General features: G+C 36.4%; 1 protein-coding gene across 3 annotated transcripts in view; it reads left to right on the forward strand.

The window, feature by feature from the left end:
* LOC116720360 (noelin-2-like) overlaps positions 1 to 20,428 on the forward strand; it is a 55,741-nt gene extending 35,313 nt beyond the window's left edge. For all 3 annotated transcript variants that reach the window (XM_032563585.1, XM_032563584.1, XM_032563586.1), the window contains 5 exons: positions 1,835 to 2,054; positions 3,921 to 4,027; positions 16,394 to 16,570; positions 18,216 to 18,389; positions 19,669 to 20,428. In XM_032563585.1, coding sequence (XP_032419476.1) covers positions 1,835 to 2,054; positions 3,921 to 4,027; positions 16,394 to 16,570; positions 18,216 to 18,389; positions 19,669 to 19,989 — 999 coding nt within the window. In that variant the 3' untranslated portion in view covers positions 19,990 to 20,428. The remainder of the gene's footprint in view (positions 1 to 1,834; positions 2,055 to 3,920; positions 4,028 to 16,393; positions 16,571 to 18,215; positions 18,390 to 19,668) is intronic.
* Positions 20,429 to 22,902: the final 2,474 nt, after the last annotated feature.

Consider the following 22,902-nt stretch of genomic DNA (forward strand, 5'->3'; position numbering starts at 1 on the left):
GCATTTGGTAATGTGATTTTTTTTTCCCCATCCTCACATTTTCTTTCTTTAGTTTTAGCTCATCTCCAAGGAGAGCTAAAAGGTCTTAATATGGAAGCAGAAAAAAACATGACTCACAGTGTCTCAGCAGTTAAATGTGTGTAAAATAAAGTCATGAATAACAGAAGAGAGAGAATGTTTAAAAAAAAATATTTTGCTCAAGTAAACACATTTGTGAAAGTAAATAGGTTTTAGCCAAGCTTCACAAAATTTTTAACTGAACTTCTACTGCTTATTGTTGTGATTAGTAACGAGGTTCATCACTGAGACACAAACTCCTCTGCAGTCAGATGTAGAAACTAATAAAATACAAAATAGAAGCTTATATATTAAGTTTGATCTTAATTGAAACTGCAGCATGCTTCTCCAAACAAAGAGGAAACTTACTGATGATTTTTTAGCTTTAATGCCTTTAAAGGTACATTCCACTCATTGTCGCACTGAAATTCTCATATTACCACCCTAAGAGCTAAAACACAAAGATGTAAGTAATCATTTTATAATGTTTCCATTTATTTGCTACTTTAAGTTTATGCCAAAAAAACATATTAACAGGCAAAATACACATTACACAAACTAAATACTTTTCATGACTAACACACCTTTGACTCTTCAGAGGGGCTGCCAGTATGAAACAATGTTTCTCATTGCTCCATGAAAAACAAACTCCTAACTGTTGGATCTGCTGTAAGTGAGAATATTTTTAAGGAAAGTTGCACAGAAAGGCAATGACCAGGCTAGTGTCAAACAATTTCCAGTCATTCAAACAATCAAATCTGTTACTCTTCTCTGTGTCTCTATTAAGATGAGCTGACAGTGAGAATCTGGGCAGTACTGAGCTTCAACAAAATCACCCCGAGTCAACAAATGGATGTGTCTTATTAAGTCAGAAGGTTTTCTCATTACGAAGTTTAAAAGATGGCAATGCCAGGCAGCTAATTACTGTTTACATTCTGACCACATGATGGTCTGAGTCTGTGAGCGGATGAGAGTTAAGCTGAGAGACAGTGATTAGGAAAATAAAACCATTTTATTATATTAAAACCACACTTTTATCATCTCACTGTGGAATCACATTAAAATGAAGAGGTATGGAAACAGCTGCTAATTTGGCTGTTTTAATTGGGTTTTAAGGGCTGTTGTGCTTTTTTAGCTACACACACAGACCCCCCCCCCCCCCCCCACACACACACACACACACACACACACACACACACCCCCCACACACACACACATATATATGTACTGTATATATATACAGTATATATATATATATATATATATATTTTTTTTTTTTCACTTTAATAAAACTATTGGACTTTGTGCCAAAGTGATGCAAAATGTCTTTACCAGTGTGTCACACTTTGGCTACATGGGAAGATCAGTCATTTTGCATTCTAAAAGCTGTGGGTTCATTTTCAGCTTTCTTCTGCATGAAGAATCCGAAATTAATCACTCCATGGTTCTTTTACATCAACTAAAAGATGAGCTGCTGTTTTCTGGACAGTGATGACTGATATACTGATGACAATCCAGTAGTTTTTGGTGAGGTGAGGGGAAAATGCCTGCAGGACAAATCTGATCCTTGGATATCCACCATTCTCTACACCCTCTTACTGTTTACGCTTCTCAGCCTTTGGGGAGGAAAAATAACAAGCATGTTAGCTGATAACAAGAGTACTGCAAATGCCACTTTTTTCACCTTGAACTTCCTGTAGGTCAGTTGCTAAGTTATGCCCCTCTGCTGCTCAGTTTCTGTAACTTGTCCCATTTTCCATCTCTTGTGCACCACCAGGAGTTAAAGGGCCAGATGTCTCAGCTGCGGCCCCTGTTGTCGGTGGTGGAGCAGTACAGATTGGACTTGCAGATGCTGGCTACCTTGCGAATGGAGCTGCTCAACCTATCGATCATCCTGACAGCCATTCAGGAGGAGGTTGGAGCATATGACTATGAAGAACTTCAGCAAAGGGTGTTACTGCTGGAGACCAGGCTGCACAGCTGCATGAACAAACTGGGTATGTGTTACAGGGTCATAAAGAAAATGTGTTGCTGGGGCTGACTTTAAAAGAAATCCCAGGGCTTGTATTTTCTAATTTGGCAGGAGAGTAATGCCAGTTAGGACGGCTATGCATTTACTGATTGCCTGCGAATTTTGTGACATTTAATTTAAAAACACAACACAGAGTAAATGGAAAAGGCATAAAGGGCTGACTATAACAAATGATCCAAGTGGTGAGTAGAACAAATAAAGACATTAAAAAAAATCACATATTCCAGCCGTTATTACATCAGTTTAGAGTTGATTTTTTTAAAATGTCCACAAACGGATCATCTCTCAGAAATGACCAGCATGTTAAATCTTAGAGCTTAAACATAGATGTGAAGATTGTACATCACAGCTATGCTGTCAGGTCCTTTTTTGGTGCAGCATAACCTTCTAATTGCTTCAGAGAGGAAATGACAGCACCATTAAATAAAAAGATATTAATTAGCAACAAAATGTGATGTAGTCTTGAAAGATCAGTTTGACATTTGGAGATTTGTGCTCCTTCACTTTCTTGCACTCCAGGCTGCAGAGTAAATATAGAGTTCCAACTTACGGCAGTGAGCCGTTTGTCAGATTGTCCTGCATTCACTGAGCTCAGGTATGTCTGAAGGCTGTCTCTACCCTCTGTGTGCTACAAAGATCAGACACCAAATAAATGTGTTGAAAAAGATGTTAAGCAGCTGCTCTGGAAGCCTGAAGCAGTGAAACTCTCACAAGGTCAGACAGTGCCGAAAAGCATTTATGCTTTTAATTTCTTTACATTTGTTATTGGAATTTTATCCACCTCCAACACAAAGTTAAGTGGAAGGAATATTTCAAAATGTGCTCCTTTTTCAATGCATTATTTTAAAGATGTGGCATACGTTTGTATTTAGCTCCTCGGAGTCAATAACTGTAAATGGGGAGTGTTGTGTACAATCAACGCTTTTGAGCTTTACATCATAATATAATGTTCGCTCATCAAAAACATATGTGGAGTTTTGCTTTGACTCTTTCTTGCATGTTTGAGAAATCCTTTAGTCTCCCTTGGGAACTACAGTATATGGTGGTGCCAAATGGTTGCCACCAAGCACATGCTCCAAGCCGAGCTTCCACCTCACAGAGAAACTCCCCCATATCGTTCCCCAAACCTCCCCCACTCAACTCCTTCAGACTAGCGGCAGCAGCAATGAGCAAATAGCTTTGTGAAACTGTGCATCTGCTATTTCACAAAGCTTTAGTAAAGTAGTTTAACTACTTTTTATCGCATTGCTCCTATGAATATTGTATATGGGTTAATGGTAAAACTTTGATGTACTGAAGGCAAAGTTTCAGAAAGACCAAGAGCTTCTTATGGACAAAAAGGTCAATTTCAAGATGTTAAATTGCAAAGTCAAATTTCTTTTAAGTCATTTTGGATATACATCTTTTTTTATAACATCGGAAGCTAATATATTTACATTATTCTGCTATAAAAAGACACTACGTGCCTGGAAAATACATCATACTTCCCCCTTAAAGTACATCACGACCTTTGCAAGACAGTTTGTCAAGACAGAAACACAAGTTCAGGGATTCTGTTTGGAGATGGAAAAAAGTTGGGGTAAATTTCAAATAAGAGTTTGGTGCCACTTTAAGGTTACAGTTTTGTTTAACTGGATTAATACTGCAGCACAATTATACATCAGAAGCACATATAAATTCCTCAGAAACAATGTTTATTTTTGAGAAAGATTTTATAAAAAGGGTGATAAATTAGCAGTTGATGACTCCATATGAATTAACTGGGAACTTCCATTTCATTCATTTGTCTTTTTTGTAAAACATACAATTAACATTTTCTGGGATCTTTCAGGTTGTGGTCGCCTGACTGCAGTTAGCAACCCGATCACTGTGAAATCATCAGGGTCCCGCTTTGGCTCCTGGATGACTGATGCCATGATTCCCAGCTCTGACAGCAGGGTAGGTGCATGAAGTCCAAAGATCAACTGTTACAAAAAGACTGAATAAGAATTTAAATCTTATATGTGGTAACCCAGAATTGATTTCACAGTTCATAATCATGATTCATAAAGTATAATTGTATAATTGTCATAAAGTAAAATTCAAGAGTTTTGGTATTGGCATTGTTACCCAGTCAGATTTTGAGACAATCCAGTGGACAAAATAAAATCACAATTATTTTTGGATTGCCTTTTTTAAACTTTTTTCAGTTTAATGCATCTTGCATTATTAATTTATGGAAACCAGATAACCAAAATATCTAAAGCTGGATGTGTGTAAATATACTTGTGTTTTCTGTAGGAGCGCACCAATTTCAGTTTTCTGGCTGATCGCCGATTATCCATCTTTAAAAAGCCTGACTTGTTGATTCACATTTTGGCCAATTCAGTTTTTTTTTCTCTGAAATGTTGTTAAATTTAGGAACAAAGTCTCTGAGCTGCCAACAGTGGGGTGAAATTGTAAATATGCAGATAATAAACCTGGTGGGAGGGTCTGTCTGTCAACAGAAGAGGACAGTAGTTGACTTTCAGATCTTTGCTGTGGTATAGATAAGATTGGCTTCACATGTAAATATCAATCGATTAATAACCGATCCACTAAAATTAAGAAAATTGGGGCCCATTTATCACCTCTAGTTTTCTATGATGGAAGCATTTTATGTGACATCCAGCTTTAAAATATACATCCCCAAATGTGGGTGATTTACAGAGTTTTTACAACAGGAGTTTTTGGAATTGTTGTTAAAAATACTGTTTGTAATCCCAAATTTTACCATAATTTCAAAAAACGTACTTCAAGTGAGATATTGAGTTTCTAAGTTGACTGGAGCGTTAATGGATTTAGAAACAAAAACGCAATCATTTTTAAAGAATTTAGAGGCTAACTAGCATGAAGAAATTTGAGGATGTAGAAAAGGAAAACATTGTAGGGTCCCTATACTTTGGGGGTTAACTGTAGTTCATGGAGCTCTAGATGCACTAGTTCTTGTATAATGAAAGTAAAAGCTGCATTCTTGGCAAAGTTGAGCTTCTTTCCAGTTGGAACCAGTCCTCTTTGTGGTGTTAATTGACAGAATCTAAAGATGTGGTCGTGGACAATGGGTTATTTTGTTTTGAAACTCCATATTCTCATCTTTTATTTTTGAAAGTGATCAAAATTGGGATGTGATTTAATTAACATTTTGAGTTGAGTCAGGATGGGAGTTTAAAAGCAACTAAACAATTAAGTTAATGCTCTTATATTTGGATATAGGAATAAGACTTTTAAAAAGTTATACAAAATGTTCTCTCGTTATTCTGAAGTCTAGCAAACAGAGTTTTTATATATATATATATAAAATTTCTATCTAACCTTAAACTACAAAGCTTTTGTTAGATTTAATGTCAGACAATGAGGAGAAAATGTTGTGTGGCTTTTAATACAGTATACACCGTGTTCCAAATTATTATGCAAATTGGATTTAAGTGTCATAAAGATTAAATTTTTTGTTGCGCTATTAAATTTATAGATGGTATTGTTTGTCAGGGCTCTTTGAATCAGAACTGGTTGATTAGTTTGTCTGGTTAACTCAATTAAAGGAAATCTACTTAAGAAGGATGTTCCATATTATTAAACAGGCCACAGGTTTCAAGCAATATGGGAAAGAGAAAGGATCTGTCTGCTGACGAAAATGATCAGATAGTGTAGTGCCGTATGACAAGGTATGAAAACATTAGATATTTAACAAAAACTGAAGCGTTATCGTACTGTGAAGAGATTTGTGGCTGATTCAGAACAAAGATGGGTTTGTACAGATAAAGGCAGAATGAGGAAGGTTTCTGTTAGACAAATTCACAGGATGAAGAGAGCAGCTGTTAAAATGTCCTTACAAAGCAGCAAACAGTTATTTGAAGCTGCTGGAGCCTCTGGAACCTCAAATTGGAGGATCCTCCAGAGGCTTGAGGTGCATCAACCTACTATTGGGCCCCTAACCAGAGCTCACAAGCAGAAACGTTCTCAGTGGGCCCTGCTGTACATGAAGATTAATTTTCAAACAGACTTGTTCACTGATGACTACTGTGCAAGTAGTGGATTGGTGGTGGATGGCCACAACATCCCAACACAGCTGTGACGTCAGCAAGGAGGTGGTAGAGTCATTTTTTGGGCCAAAATCATGGGGAGAGAATCATTGGTCGGCCCCTTCAGAGTCCCTGAAGGTGTGAAAATGACCTCAGCAAAGTAGATGGACTTTCTGACTGATCACTTTCTTTCATGGTTCAAAAAGAAGGTTCATGGTTCAGTAGCAAAATCATCTTCATCCATGACAATGCACCGTCTCATGCTGCAAGGAATTACCACTGTGTCATTGGCTGCTATGGGCATAAAAGGGGAGAAACTCATGGTGTGGTCACCATCCTCCTCTGACCTCTGACCTCAACCCTATTGAGAACCTTTGGAGTTTCCTCAAGCAGAAGATCTGAGGGTGGAATGCAGTTCATATCAAACCAGCAGCTCTGGGAAGGTTTTCTGACATCCTGCAAAAAAATTCAAGCAGAAACTTTCCACAAACTCACAAGTTCAATGGATCAAGAATTGTGCTGTGATATCAAAGAAGGTTCTATGTTAACATGTAACTCGGTCTGTTAAGATGTTTTTGATTGAAACAGCTTTTGATTTTAGTACATGTGAACACTTAATGCTGAACATTCAAAGAATGACCGTTTGCAGTTCTTTATAAACCATAAAATGTTTAGAAAATCTGCAGTGCATAATAATTTGGAACATTTTGCATTTTGAGTTTTTTATTTTTGAAGAAAATACTGTTCTCATGGGGAGCTTTGTTCAGTAAAATTAGATTTACACTGTAATAGTTCATGACTTGAAAATTATACTGACCATCATTTGCATTGACCATTTAGGAAAATCTGAGAAAATATCACTTGCATAATAATTTGGAACATGGTGTATGTAAATATCTGGCTTCAGCTGTATATCCCTTCTTGGCCAGGGTTGGATTGTGAGCAGGATGTCTGGGTTCCTTTTATTTCCTTGAACCCAAGTTTTTATGGACACAAAGGAACTGTAGGCACAATCAAAAGAAAAGGAAATCTTAGGTACTGCTGTTTTTGAAACCATATAAAAATGTACATAAAGTAATAAAGATGGATGACCTTGAAAAAATATTTTTTAGGTCTGGTTTAAGAAATCTTTGTAGAAGCCAGCATCATAGTAAATGATGATGTCTACGGTCACATGGTTGGGAGGCTCGACATTCTCCTTAATGTATTTTCTCTGTCTTATTTCCAGCATGACTTTGTTGTGCACTTTGTTTTCACTCTTTACAAGCTTCAGTCGCCTCTAACGGATGCACACACAGACACAACAAAACAGTCTGTTCAGGCAGCGCATATTTATCTAGTTGTCAAGGCGACTGTCTCCCAGTTGCCAGGTGTGATTTATATTGCCACGCTTACCCGTGCTATGTGAACTTTCCCTGTAATGGGAGGGAACCATGCAAAGCATCAGTATTCCAGTTGCATGACCCGTTTAGTTCCAGTTCACTGGTGTAAGGTCCTTCACATTTCTGATGTCTGTTTGGATCTTCTTTCCTCATCTTCCATCTTGATGGTTATTGATGTATAATGTATGTTCTCTATTCAGAGTGTGGCATTCTGGCAACAAAACAAGTAGAGCTTATAAAAATGCAGGATTTGTTACTTGTATGTCTTCTATATATAACACAATGAAAATCTAAAAAGATCTCAACTTCCGCTAACAGTTTTTTTCTATCTTTAAGACTGTTTTTGTGCTGATGGTTATGTTAACCTTTAATGTGGCCTAATAAAACATGATACATTTTGTTCATTCTTGTGCTTTGACTAAGTCGGGGCACCACTTGATCATCAAGAATATAATAGTCAAATAGTTCGGTCTCAGTTATTGTTAATAAATAACTGCATGACAAAAGTTTAGTTATAATAAGTCCAGCATTTTCCTTTTTCTGAACAGTGAGATGCAACATGTATTGAATAAAATACTAACTTCTCTCCAAAATACAAGTTTACGAACAAAAACAACAATAATTCGACCATCCAGTAAAATACTCAAAGTAACACTACCCTAGTAACTCTCAACTCAAACTAAACTAAAGTACACTAAAACTACTAAAAGTAAAAACAGAACAAATAAATACAGATAAATTAATAAAATCTATGAAATGATACATGATGGCAAAGTTCAGTATGAAGATTAAGAAGCCAGATTTAATTCATTAGGATTTTTTAATTCAATTCATTTTATTTATGAAATCACACTAAATGTCCTCTTGAGGCACTTCAGAAAAAAGACATTTGAATTGATCATAGTTATCAACTCCTAGTTAATTATTAAAATTAGCTTAAAATGTTTTTAGCCAAGGAAACCCAGCAGAGTGCATTGTGTCATTGACGTATATTTTTTTTATACAGCAACACCATAAGTATGTGACAAATAAAGCATAAAATAATCCATAGAATGATCTAAATTTCACAGTTGAGTATGAATATGTATGCTTCAACACCATGGATTGTTGAAGAGTTTTGTTGGTGAGGCATCCTGGCCATTACCTTCCTACACAACTCGATTCTTAACTCCCTTCACTGCTCAGTCTGGGTTTTCTCCCATTGAGCTGGATTTCTCAGGTAGATTTTCTACCGGCCAATCAGTGAACAGAAGCTTTATTAATTTTGACTGAATTAGAAATCAATACCCTTTTCCGAAAGTCGATAATATATTTAACAGTTTCCACACAGACAGATAATTTAATAATTTGGAATGGCAAAATGGCGGACAACCAGACAGCAGTTTCTAAGCTGCACACTTACAAAAATCACATCACCTGCATTTTCTGTGCTCTCAGAAAACCAAAACCAATAGATACATAATGTAAATGCTGTTTGTGGCTTGTGATAAACATAATGCACCTTTGATAACATTTGTCCTCAAGTTGAGAAAGCTGTTGCGACTTATACTGTACCTGGACGGCAGTATGATGGCTGCAATTTCTCTTCCAAATATTTTATTATTGTTTTCCCAGCAGATCTGAAGTGTTAGGACTCATTTTAGCATTGCCAACCCACTGTCTGCACACACACTTAGATACACACATGCACGATGTGTGAGTCAAAATGAGTAAATGTCCATTTCACAGATTCTTGGGTATCCATGACTACAGCGTCGGCACACGATCCCAGCTTGACATTTATGAAATCTTTATTAGGTCTTTAAAGTATGACGGGGTGTGTGTTTGTGTGTGTGTGTTTGCATGATTTACTCTCACTCTCTGAGGCCGGCCAACATCTGTCGCATCTGTCGCATCAGGACATCTTCTAAAGTGTGGGCATTTTGTGATCTGTCAAGGTTTCTCTGTTGATAGGATCAGAGATGAAGGAAGAGAGCAAAACACTACAGCCTTCTGGCACAGTCTGGGCTTTCTCCCCTTCACTCGAATTGTCTCCAGTTGATTTTCTACAAGGCCAATCAGCAAACAGAAGGAGAAGCTTTGACGTTGATTTACTGCTCTGTTTTAGAATTGTACTTTGTCTGTAGTTTTAGCGATGGCAGTGGAGAGACTGAACGTAGACAAATATTAAGGTGCTTCCAAATATTGAGTTGGCTGCCAGTGGAAAAGCAGCTTTGTTGCTTTGCTCAGAAGTGCAGGGTTGAGGAACACATTTGATCAAAGGTTAATATGAAAAACTAATGAGGTCAAAGATGATTAGGAGAAAGATCATTATGACTTAATAATAATTGAAATGATTTAGGCCCTGTTGATTTTTCCATGTTTCTATTTAATTAAAATTGTATTTCATCTGTAGATACTTTATTACTATATACTGTGGCTGTTTACATGTATATTTTTAGATATTTTTATATTCGACGGGGTATATTTTGTTATTGTGCTGCTGTAACAAATGAATTTCCCCACTGTGACTAATAAAGGTTTATTCTACTCTATTCTGAAAAAAATAATGGACATTTACAGATGGTATTTATTTTGTTTGATTATTTTGAGAATGCTTTATTAAATTTTCCATCTGGTAATCTTAAAATATCAAAAAGATTGAAGGTTGGGAGAGGTAAAGTGGGCAGTAAATACCAACTGTCACTGAGATAGTAATATATACTGTACCTTAGATGAAATGGACAATCTGGATACAACATTTGGTAAACAGATATCTTTACGGTTCCCTGCATTTATGCTCTGCATGCAAGAAGATATTTTGCCATCTGCTTGAAGTTTCACAGCTGTTCACATTACTTCTACAGGTTTAAGTGACTGAGATACTAGTGGAATTGATTAGTGCAACAATGTCTTCACAGGTCTGCCCAAAAAGAAAGTCAGACTAGGCTTCCTTAAACTGCTAGGTTTTACTAGCCCACAATGTAAACAGAGGTTGAGTTCATTATCTTACGATGAAACTGTTATGTATGTAACCGAATCTGAAACTGTCTTTGTGATTGTATTGGATTTCAAGGATTGATTTAGTAATAATTTTCTGACATACATTAGATTAAACAAGATATTGTAGCATAATTATATTTCTTGTGTATTGGCACTATTGACCATGGATGTTGGAAGTGAGGGACTGGTGTATTGAACAGACTGAAACTGTTCTCCCAAGTTGTTTATGCCAGTTTAGCCATGATTGATGCCATTGTATAATTTGTTTTGACTTGTTCGAGTCAGGCTATATGAACGTAACACACCAGGTTGTGGCTCATATTTACAAAAGTTTGAAATAACTAGCTGAGAAACCGACCCGTACCTCCTTAATCATGATGTGTTGATCAAACTGCCAACGTTGCCTGAATTCAGACCACAACATTTATATCACTATGTCATAAAAAACACACAAAAGACCAGATGCTAACCAGTTTTTTCCACACGTTAGGCTACATGACAGTGCAGCTTTGTCTCCATGGTTACTAATGGTTAGACGTGCACTAACCTCATATTGCAATGTTTGGTATGTTTCTAATCATACTTACTAGTAAAACATATGAATGTTAATCTTCTTACTTTGCAAGACTGTCTTTGCGATTGACAGCTGCTGTCCATCGCCACCGGATCTTTCCTCATTAAAACTTATACAATAAAATGACAAGTTTGGTTTGCATTCTTGTCTGTTTGTGCAGCTCTATGGCCATTTTTAAAGTGAAATCAAGTAAATAAAAGTGATATTTGGTTACAGATGTCTGCCTTTTGATAGGGCCGCATGTGGTCTGTCATGACAGAGTGGTCAGAGTTCTGAAGAGTGTCAATATAAATATAGAGAGCAGTATTGTACTGAATTCTGGTGTCCATTTAAAACACAAAAACCTGTGTTGCATCACATACACACCAAAAACTAAACTCTCCATCAAATATGTCTACATGTCTGTCGCTGGGCCTACACCCATAACCCTTCGCTATCAGCCTTCAGAAGCCTTCCTTTCAAGTTTAACAATCTCTGTACCAAGGTCTTTTTTGTTTGTTTTATTTTTACAAGGGAATGCTGTTCTGTGAGTGTCAAAATCACCTTCTGCAGCCAAGAATATCCATTATGTTATACTAGGGGACATAGTGGTGAAATTTAGACCTTAATACCCTTATATCCCAATTTTCTACACCTGACTTGAATTGATGATTGCTGACAAGACTTCTGTCGAACTTGATGAAAGCTGTTGAGGTAATGGATTTATTTCAAACATGTTTATTGCATCTGCTAGTTTAATTTTCTCACATATCTGCTGTGAATTGTGTAGCATGCATACTGATATGCCTGGAGTTACACTCCACAAATGTGTAGTGCCTGTTTTGAATGCAGAAAAAGATGCAACCCAGAAGAGAATCTGTCTTTCAAATAGTCTCTTTGGCAATTCAATTAAAGGACCAACCTCTGCAAACGTGTAAAATTTCGGTAACACTACCAAATTTAAACAACAATGAAAGGAGCTGTTATGTTGAACCAATTTAGAAACTGACTTTTAAAATGTTCCCGTTTTTCACAAAATGCTATTTGCGTGGACATGACCAGGTGGACCAGTTACTTGAGCCCTGGTTGCTACTGTCTTGTATCTTTGAGGGGAAACTGATTTACAAGCTGCTCTTCCAGTGAAAATCTCTCCAATCATCGTGTCTCGAAATGAGCTAAGAAGATTTTTCTAATACGTAATTAGTCTGACTCATAAATTTAATGAAACATCAAAGATGTGTTTCTGGAGTGTCAACAGTATAGTAAATATTTGCTTAAAATATGACATTTTCTGGTTATGTCTCATGTTTTTAGCAGCTGTTTATATTTTTTCTAAATGGCACATGATGCAGCACTTCACTGTGGTCTAACTTACCATGCTTATTTCTTGATTAACTGGAAGCAGTTACAGGGATCTAAGATTAGTTGAACATGTTGGCGTAAATATGTTATAATTTTCCTATTAATGAAAATAGTGCTGTTTGTGACATGTCAAAACTCATAATTACTTCAAACGTTTATATATTTTTGTTAGATTTTTCACTTGTGGAGGTCACCATTTATAAACCTGCTGGGTTTAAAAATGGCGACCAAAACCAGAACGGATGCATTTTGGAATCTACAGAGTAAACACAGGAAGGCTAACTTTATCATATTGCTTATCATGTTGTGTTTGCCTGGTGAAATTTTAGATAATGCCACACTGTCACTGTTGGCTGTAATAACCCCCCCCCAAAAAAACCCAAACAGAACAGTCAGGTGAATCTGGATCACTTCCCACAAGAAAAAAAAAAGTGCAGTCTGACAGTGTATACTGATCTGACACCAGAGCCGAAGGACCTACATTTTTGTTCTCAACATTTTTCTCCAGAAAACTTTGTAATGTGTATGAGCTAAACTGACAAGGGCTCTAACAGGTGATCATTACCGTAATGAGCTAAAAATAAATGCAGACAGTTTTTATCCACAAAGCACATAAAACCTGCTGGGAGAAGCATCAGACAGCGCTCTTCATTTATGTTCAGACCGGGAGACCGAACACAGAGCGATAGAAGTACTTATCGGATCACCCAACCAGTCAGTCTGTTTCATTTATGAAGCTAAAAGTAGCAGCAGCAAAACACCAGTTTCTACGGCCAAATTGATCCTCTTCCTCCATTTGGTCCTCTTCATCTTCATTACCTCTTGTGATTTCTCTATTCTGATCAATTTCAACACTCTCCAGTTCAATTTGAAAAGGCTTAATGACGTTACTCATCGCTGTTTAGACATTATTTACCCAGGATGCATTGCAGCGTGAACAACACAGTGACGTTCGTGCGACAATATTTTATTAAAATTTATAAAAACTAAACAGCCTACAATATTACTGTATGGTTTTTAATTTAAAATAAACATTTCTCAAAGTCTATTGTTACAACTAATCAAGGATCATTTTAAGAAGCCTTACTGGACTATTTCAACATGTGAATAATGTATTCAAACTAACTTTCTTAATCTCAAACTTAGCTTTTTAAGTTGTATGAAATTAAATTGTGCATTCACATATGAGATAACAGAAAACAAAGAGTTTTCCTTTGAATTTTTGTTCAAAATGAAATTCAAAAGGAGGAAGGGAACAGATTGCTGAAAGTAGAATAGGAGAAGGCAGTCAGTCCTTTTCATTGTCTTTCCAAAGTGAATTTCAATTAGAATGTGAGACATTCAAAGCCCCCAAAATATCAGTATAATCATTTATCACTGTCCCTGTCTTAAATTTCTTGATTCAACTTGAATGTTGAATACTGTAAATGAAAATAATAAAACTTTTCAGCATGTTTTGTGAAAGCTCTGCAGAAGAGAATTTATTTCTCATAAAATTAATCTCAATATTTTCTGTTCTCAGAATTTTTCTCATTCTGCAATTGTAATGAGCTTCTGTTTCACCTACAATAGTTTCTTCTCCCATTGCTCTTCACTCCTCTCCTTCATCTGTTTCACCTCTAGTCCTTCTCTGGGTAATTCATTTTCCACACTGTTGAAGGTTAATTTTTCTTCCATTTGTTGCCTCTTCACACTCCTCTCCCATCATTCTTTTCTTCTTCTGAATAGCTTTACCCAATTTTTGATTGCAATCAGATTATTCGGTTTTACTTTCCAACAGACCGTAACATAAATTTTGGTCAACCTAATTAGAGAAATTAGATGAGATGAAAGCCAATCTTCCATACCTGGATATGGGAGAATTTACTTGTCACATACGTATGTTCATCCCTCTCATAAGTTGTTACATTCATCTCTTTAAAAGCACAAACCTTTTTGACCAATATTTTATGTTTTTATAATTTTATTTTATGTTATGCGCCAACCACCAGATTTATTTTTTCAAATAGATTTATTTTTCATTATTTTGTTTTGAGATTTTTTGTTGTTGATGGATTAAGATGAATATTTTGGGGAAGAGGGGATCTAGATGTTTAATAAAGTTTGTGTACTGCTGGAAATGTAAACTTTACTCTAATCTCAAATACTTTCCAGTCTCTAAAAGGTTTCCTTCCAGCATTCTCCTGTAAATGGCTACATTAGTCTTTCATTTAACTCCTACCAGTTTCCCTGTTCATGTTGGTGAAATTAGAATATCACTAGCACCATGTTTTACAAGTGGGATGACGTGTTCAGTGTAATGTTCACTGTTAGATGTCTACCACAAATAGCATTTGTTGACAAAGAAGTTCAGTTATAGTCTCATTTGACTAACGAGCCATCTTCGTCATGTTTGCTTGCAACAAATTGTGATTGGTGGTTCTCATGACTGACTTTCTTCTTCCCAGTCTTTAACATAAGTCAAAGTTATGTGGTGCATGCTGACTAATAGAGATCCTGATCTTTATACTGAGATTAATTTACATGTAGGCTGGCTATTTACAAATAAGTTGCACTATGTTTTCCTTGGGGGTGTTAAATTAAGTGGGGTAGAATGACAATACAAACCATTTATTTCAGATTTTTATTTGTGAAAACATTCACCACCACCGGTCCCTTTGCTCAAACTTTACTTTATGCACTTCTTTGACAGACAGATTTCATGTCTGTTGCATAAAATCCTGCTCAAATACATTGAAGTTTGTGGTTGTAATGTGACAAAATGAGAACAAACAGACAAATTTGTAAGTCGCTGTCTACATTCATCATTTTTCTGAGGTATCAACAAGACGAGCTTTATTCGGAAGTTGTAATAATGTCTTTTCTTATTAATCATATCACTGTGGTACACTGGACCAGGAGCAGCAAAAGATTGTTTAAGGGTCCCCATTAGCTTCAGACCATCATGGAAAATAAATGGCAATTACTTACCAGACAGAGACAAACACAAGCAGATGTCATTTATCACAGACGACCTCCGGCTTACTGACTTGTAATGATGGCCCATTTTGAAGGAACACATCTTTCATAATGGCAACTTTGTGTTTTTTTTTTAAAGTATTATTATTATTTCAACTGGCTGCGGCCCAAAGAAATTGTGAAAATGTATTTCTGAAATGAAACTTTTAAAACATAGAAATTGTGTTGGCTAATGATGCCCTTAATGCTGAAGGCAGTGCTTGCTGGTTTTAGTATTCAGGGGGGAAAAAAACTGTTGCTGGAATCCTATTATATTTTGTCCATTATCTAAAAGCATCTCAATACCCAGAGGCTGATATTCCAAGGAGGGTGTGGAGCTTTCTAACTTTTAATAGACATATTCTGTCCTAATTATTAGGTGGAGTGAATATTGCATTGCATTTGATTGTAATATTACCACAGTTTGCCCTTATTTTACTTGCTAATTATGTAGTGACCAAAAGAAGGAGAGTCTTAGGAGTTACACAGTGGGATCATTGGTGGTAAGCAGCAGTGACAACGATAGATTACTTCAAATTAAAGTAATATATTTGCTCATTTGGGACTAATTTATTTTTCAGGCTTAATAACAATCAAACTGTAAAATCAATGTTTCCATGCCCACCTTAAGAATAACGCTTGAAATAGTTAACTTCCGTGTAAACAAGGAAAATAAAAAGCTTTGCAAATCTGAAAGTGGAAACCAATAACTGAGTGGATTGAAAGTAAGATACAAGAATTACACAAAGGTCTCAGATGACAAATTGTATATACACTGGAAATAATAATTACAAGTCTGCAATTGTGATAACATAGACCAAAAGTGGAAAGTGGTGAAATATGATAAACAAAACTCAGAACAAATAAAATGAAAAAGACTAAAAGACAAATTTGTAATACACACACACATGTACACCCCCCTCACACCCACACCCACACCCACACAAACTTAAAAATATGACTATCTAATTCCCTCTTTTCTCTTCACCAGGTGTGGTCAATGGATGGCTACTATAAAGGCAGGCGTGTGCTGGAGTACAGGACCATGGGAGATTTTACGAAAGGCCAGAACTTTGTCCAGCATCTGTTGCCCCATCCCTGGGCAGGAACTGGCCATGTTGTCTACAACGGCTCACTCTATTACAACAAGCACCAGAGCAACATTCTGGTATGAGCCTGTGGATGGCTGAAAATGTGACCAGCTAAATATGACAATTTTATTGTTTATTGTTAAAATTTCCTATCCCTGATCCCTGTTTTTAAGTGGCACTTCTAATGACCATCATGGTTACAAATTGATAAAAGTTACATTTCACTTTGCCTCCATGGAATTCCATCTTGTTAACCTTCTGGGCAGGCTGCGCAGTAACGCAGTTGACAGCAGTGTCACAAGGAGGTCCTGGGTTCGAATCCCGGCCTGGAGTTTGCATGTTCTCTCTGTGTTTGGTTTTCTCCAGGTACTCTGGCATCTGTGTATGTGCTAGATTGTTTGTCCTGGTCTGTGCTGCCCTGTGATGCCCTATGATGCCCTGTCCAAGGTGTACATCGTCTCTCGCAGGAGACGGGCACCAGCACTCCTCACCACCCGACCAGGGATAAGCATGAAGGATGATGGATGGATGAATGGATGGATGGATGGATGGATGGATGGATGGATGAATGGATGGATGGATGGATGAATGGATAAGTTTCTGAGCCTGATAAACTAAAAATTAGTAGCTCTTGCTTCACAGAAATGAAGTAAACCGTGGTTTTAATTCACAAAGTTCTTACAAACAGAAATGAAATCACATTGTTCTTTTCTTTTTTCTAAAGATTTGGTACATATTTTTACAGAATACAATATAATACATGCAATAACTGTTTGACCTGATACTAATCTGTTTGGTTAGAATATAAAACACAGAAATATGTGCACATGTTAAGCTAATATTTGACTGAAGTACTTTTGGATTCAATTGTAGAATTCAGTTGTTTTTTTTTACTTGACCTGTCCGCATTTACTCTGACTGACCTCAACTCACCAAAATAATAACAGGATTTTCTTTATTAATTTCTGTCTATTACAGCAGTTTGCAGAATGTTAGAAATTATGTAATTGATCTAACTGTCAGAAGTATTAAACAGGAGATGGGCACAAACGACTCCTCAGAATTATTCACATACCATGAACAGTTCACCACTCAGCTCCTCCAGACTAGTGGCAGCAGCAATTAGCAAACACCTGGTATCTGCTGAGCTTATCATACAAACTACTTCTCAGTGCAACGTTTCAAAGAACGGTTATAAACGGGATGATGGAAAGGCATAGCTGTGATGTCGTACTGAACCCTGATTGGCCGAAAGAGTAGGAGCTTCTTAAAGATACAGACACCAATTTCAAGGTGTAAAGTTGCAAATAAAAATTTTTTTACGTTTTTTTTATAAATATATGGCATTTTCATAACAACTGAAGGTAACATAGTTACTTTATTGTGCTATATAAAATAGCATCATGTGCTTGGAAAATACATAAAATCCCTTTAATATTTACCTTTTCTCCCCAATTTGCTTGTTCAAGGAATTTTTAAAAAATGCAAGGAACTGTTGACAATGCTGTTAGTCATTCAGTGAGCACACTGATTTATTATCTTGGAGATACTTTAACAAATTAGATTAAAAGTCTAATTACCAGCTGCCACAGTCCCTGTTGGGAACACTGCAGCATGCTGACTACTTATTTTGACCAAGTCTACATGCCACTGAATGTAATGGACTGTGACCAGGTTGCTCATAAAGCCATGATTCTGAAAAAAACTATTCTGTCTTTCTAGGTTCAGTACCATTTCCGTTCTCGCAGTGTGTTGCTGCAGCGCAGTCTGAGTGGGGCTGGATACAACAACACCTTCCCCTACAGCTGGGGAGGATCGTCTGACATCGACCTGATGGCTGATGAGACGGGACTATGGGCTGTCTACACCTCCATCCCAAATGCAGGAAACATAATGGTATTTTTCAAAAATGTTCTAAAATCAGCAGTTCTCTACACCTTCTTAAAGCCACTCCAAGCACATCAGTGAAAAGAGACTATATTAGACAAGAAGCAGCAAATTAGAAGTTTTACTTTGGAGATAACGGGGATGAGTTTGTGTCTGCATGTGCGACAAAACCTTGGAAGTGATGGATGGGCTTCAATACAACGCTGACAGCTTGACAGGAAGAAAAATGTCCTAGAGTCCACAAAATAATAAAAGAACACAATTCTCACAACAAAGGATAGTGAAAATACCTAACATGTTTACAATTTAAAGTTTGAAAAAGCAGAATTAAATGAAGTTTTAACTTTGAGATTAGTGCTTTCCCTTTAACACATGATGTAAAGCCCTGGAGGTGCAATGAGACCTCAGTGCATGATGTCTCTGTAATAAAACTCCACAATATTTCTTCAGAAAACAAAGTTTTTCTTGTAAAACAATATCCAGTCACTATTTTCATCTAAGCTGTTATTATGTGTCCCAGGTGTCAAGGTGGGTGCTTTAACTTTGAGACTCCATAGCTAAGTTCAGGACTCATATTTTGAAGGGAAACAGGAAGAACATTTTGATTCAGTTTTGAATAGTGTTATAAATAAATAAAGTTCTACTGTTTTAAAGTTCTGGTTTCACTTTTGTCCATTGTGCAATCAGACAAACCCTTTCCAAATGAACAACTGTTGTAGTCCTGAAAAAATTCTCCATTCAGTAGGGGGACATTCATAGTTTCACCGGATCTGGACTCCCTTCCTGGACATTCTAAGTGGATTTGACCTGAGGGTCTGATCTGTATTAATCTTTTCTGTCTCGTTTCAATTCTTGTAATAATTTTGTTTCTATTGCTACTTTTTCTCTTATTTTTGGCTTTCAAAAATATGTCATGTAATGCTAAATTAAATTTTTACTCTGTGTGTTGCTGCACAGAGAGAGTGGGTGGGTTTTATTTCTGTATCTTGTTTTTCAATCAAAAATAGAATATACTACTGTACACCAAAGGTCAATTTTAACTGGTTGTGCATTCTCAATAAATACAGCTATAAAAACTACTCTAATTCCACCTTCTCATTCTTAGTTTTGTGCTTTTTACTGAGGACAATCATGGATGCAGGTGAAAGACTTCTTCTCTTTAAACTTAAATGCTGATTTTTCTAAAAGGGTAAATATTACCATAGCAACTAAGCACTTCCATCTGCTTTGATGCCTTGTCTTAAACAGTTGAGATGGCATGACTAAGTCTTTCCATTTCTGTCTTCAGGTTAGTCGCCTGGATCCTCGTTCCCTGGAAATCCTCCAAAGCTGGGACACAGGGTTCCCGAAACGCAGTGCTGGGGAGGCCTTCATGATTTGTGGCACCCTGTACGTCACCAACTCTCACCTGGCTGGCGCGAAAGTCCACTTTGCCTACAACACCAACACCTCAACATACGAGTATACTGACATCCCCTTTCATAACCAGTACTCCCACATCAGCATGATGGACTACAACCCCAGAGAAAGGGCTCTGTACACCTGGAACAATGGGCACCAGGTGCTCTACAATGTTACCTTGTTCCATGTCATCCAGAGCGATGGCTAATATGACTCAATGGAAGATGATAAAAATGTATTTGATACTGCAAGTTCAAACACGCACAGACACAGACTTTGGTCATTCACACTGTGTTTAAATCTGAATGACCTACAGACACAATATGTTATGGGACACTTGCCTGAAGGTCACAGATGAGTTTTTATCACAGCACTAATGCTGGAAAGAGATTTGGCAGTTTTTAGCTCAGTCTTATTTCATTCTATTTTATTCAATTGATACTGTATATCAGGAGGGAATAAGATGGAGTGGAGAGAAGGGGGCAAATGAAAAACATAACTACAGACAGAAAACAGGATTTTACGTCACTGTAGCATCAAGTTTTGGCAATGAGCCTGTTGGAGATATTCGGGGCTTGTAATGTAATTTGTGGACATGTTTAGTCAGCATGGTTGTTCAATCAATAAACTTTACTGTTAAATCTTGCTATCATTTCTTTGGAGTTATGATTCAACACTGTGTGTTTGTGTCGACATAACTTAGATGTTTAGATCTTTCTTGGAGCCACAAAGAAAAACTAAACTATGTGTAACGGAAGGAGATGTTTTAACCAAACAGATGGAATAAGCAGATGAGATTTTTAGGAGGACTGAAAGCCTAAAAAACACTGAATTTATTAATTGTAGACAGTCTATTAATTCATTCATAAGATTTATAGTGTGTTGAAATTACATCTGGCTTGTTTATCATAAATGTCTTACAAAAAAAATCCCCACAATAAGAAAAAGTGTCATAATTAAGGTTTCAGTATGAAAACTACATTTAAGCAGTTATTAATTAGTGAGATTTCTAGGACTCCAAAACCGCAAGTGTTGTACTGGCAGAAAATTCTGCTCAATAAAAAGTTTTGTTGCAGAAATATGATTTATTCAATTATTGTTATTGCAGAAGTCTTTTTTGCAGTGTATGTGCCTGTCAGTTTTTTATCCAGTGCTGCAGTTCTGCCTCTGTTGTGGTTTGAATTGTTCTAAAATCATATTGTCACTCACCAGTTGTTTTATTATTCTTAAAGATTTTCTGTTTGGTAAAGGATGACATGAGATTTTAAATTTATAAAAAAATAGAAGGTAGGTCTGTAGGTTTTCTTATGTTTATTGGAATTTTGAGTGTACATAGAGCCTTTACTATTTCCTCATGATTTGGAAAAAAAATTCTGGAAAAATTACTGTGAGTTATAGGTCAAGCAACAAATGACATCAGAGTTGTATATTGTTTTTCAGGACCTTCAAAAATGCTCTACAATGAAATCAGTCATTCCCGTTCACACACACATTCACACTCTGATGATGGCAAGATGCTGAATTGTAGGAACAGCTTCAGTCTGACAGAAACAGGGCTGTTGTATTGAGCCATTGAAATCATTTTCCCAAAATGAAAGCAGTAATGTTTCATCAATTAATCTATATATTCAAATCAGTTGATCTTTTGTTTTGAAATGATCCATTTTTTTCTATAACATCACCCATAAACCTTGATGTAGTACTTGTCTAAAAGTATGTTAAGAAAATTTGTATTTTGTCTGTCAGAGTATATTTTTTTCTGCTTGTCTGGCTCTAAAGTGTGAGATATCAAATTCTTCAGTGTAGAATCTTAGTTTTCTAATTTCATATTTGCTTCGCTTGCAAAATAACCAGAAGATCATTTTTGTGCCACGTGTTTCTTCAATTTTTAACATGAACAAGTTTTTTTCTTGTTAAAAATTTTGAACATAATTTTCCTTTCATATTCTTAAAATAGATATTGTTTTCTTATAAGCCTCCTATTTTGATTTTGTTTTCACCAGTTCTGTTTTTGAATGTTTCAAAAATTTTTTGTCCACCATGGATTATAAAATCTAGACCCCCTAGTGGAGTCTGCTTTGAAAGCCATCAGTCTGTCAGAATCTGTCCAGACTGGAAAGTGTCATTTTGGTTACTGTCAAGTCAGTGAGGTTCGTAGGTCAGTCTGTCAGAACCCGTGGTCTTCGGTATGGTCTTTGCACATAATATTTCATAATTCTATAATTAGTTATTCAACGCCACACAGACACAAAAAAGCTTCTCCTGTATGAAGCACATCTTCCTATAAGGGAAAAAAATGTAGATATTCTTCCTTCTTGTTGACCTGCTGGAAAAACACTCATCATTGTATTATTCAGTTGTTTCACATTTTTAGTCCGATCCTAGTTATGACAGTGAGTGCAGTTGCAGATAGACAAGCATTATTATTTGTTTTCTCATGTGGACTGACATTCAATGTTACATTTGGGGATGATCTCAGATTAAATAAAATTAGTTAGAAACTTAATTCCGATTTATTTTTGTCTTCAGACTTTAGCCAGTCAATTATTATTTGCTTCATGGAGCACTGAGGACTGGAAGGGTTGCCAACCCTGTTTTTAAAGAAACCTTCGGATTGAACTGATGTTAGTTTTTATGTGATTATACAGAATATATAATGATATCCTTCAATTGATAAAGTCACTGAACCAGCACAGTGACCTTTACTGGGCATCTTCGCCGGTTAGGTAGTACATATTGTGAGACCAGGTCACTCCCAACACGGTGAGGGGATGGAACGTCAGGGTTTCAATTTTGCCAGACTGAAAAACTGAAACAGTTTTTTAGAACTCTAGAAATCTTGTAGAAATCTAGCTCAGTTTAGATTTGATTAATAATAAAACAGAATCAAAATATTCAAAAACAAATAGAAAACAAAGTTGATGCACAACAGAAGGGATCCTGCACAATACATGGATTCACAGGATTAAATAACAGACTTTAGAGGGAGAATCAGTTATTTTCCTGTCTCTTAACTTTCACTTTCAACTTACTTAAAAGGGAATAAAAACATATTTAAAACACTCTCTGTCATCTGCATTATTGTCAGATACAGAGACACTAAGAAACTACTCCAGATAAT

The sequence above is a fragment of the Xiphophorus hellerii genome, chromosome 5 (genome assembly GCF_003331165.1).
Source record: "Xiphophorus hellerii strain 12219 chromosome 5, Xiphophorus_hellerii-4.1, whole genome shotgun sequence".
Taxonomy (NCBI): domain Eukaryota; kingdom Metazoa; phylum Chordata; class Actinopteri; order Cyprinodontiformes; family Poeciliidae; genus Xiphophorus; species Xiphophorus hellerii.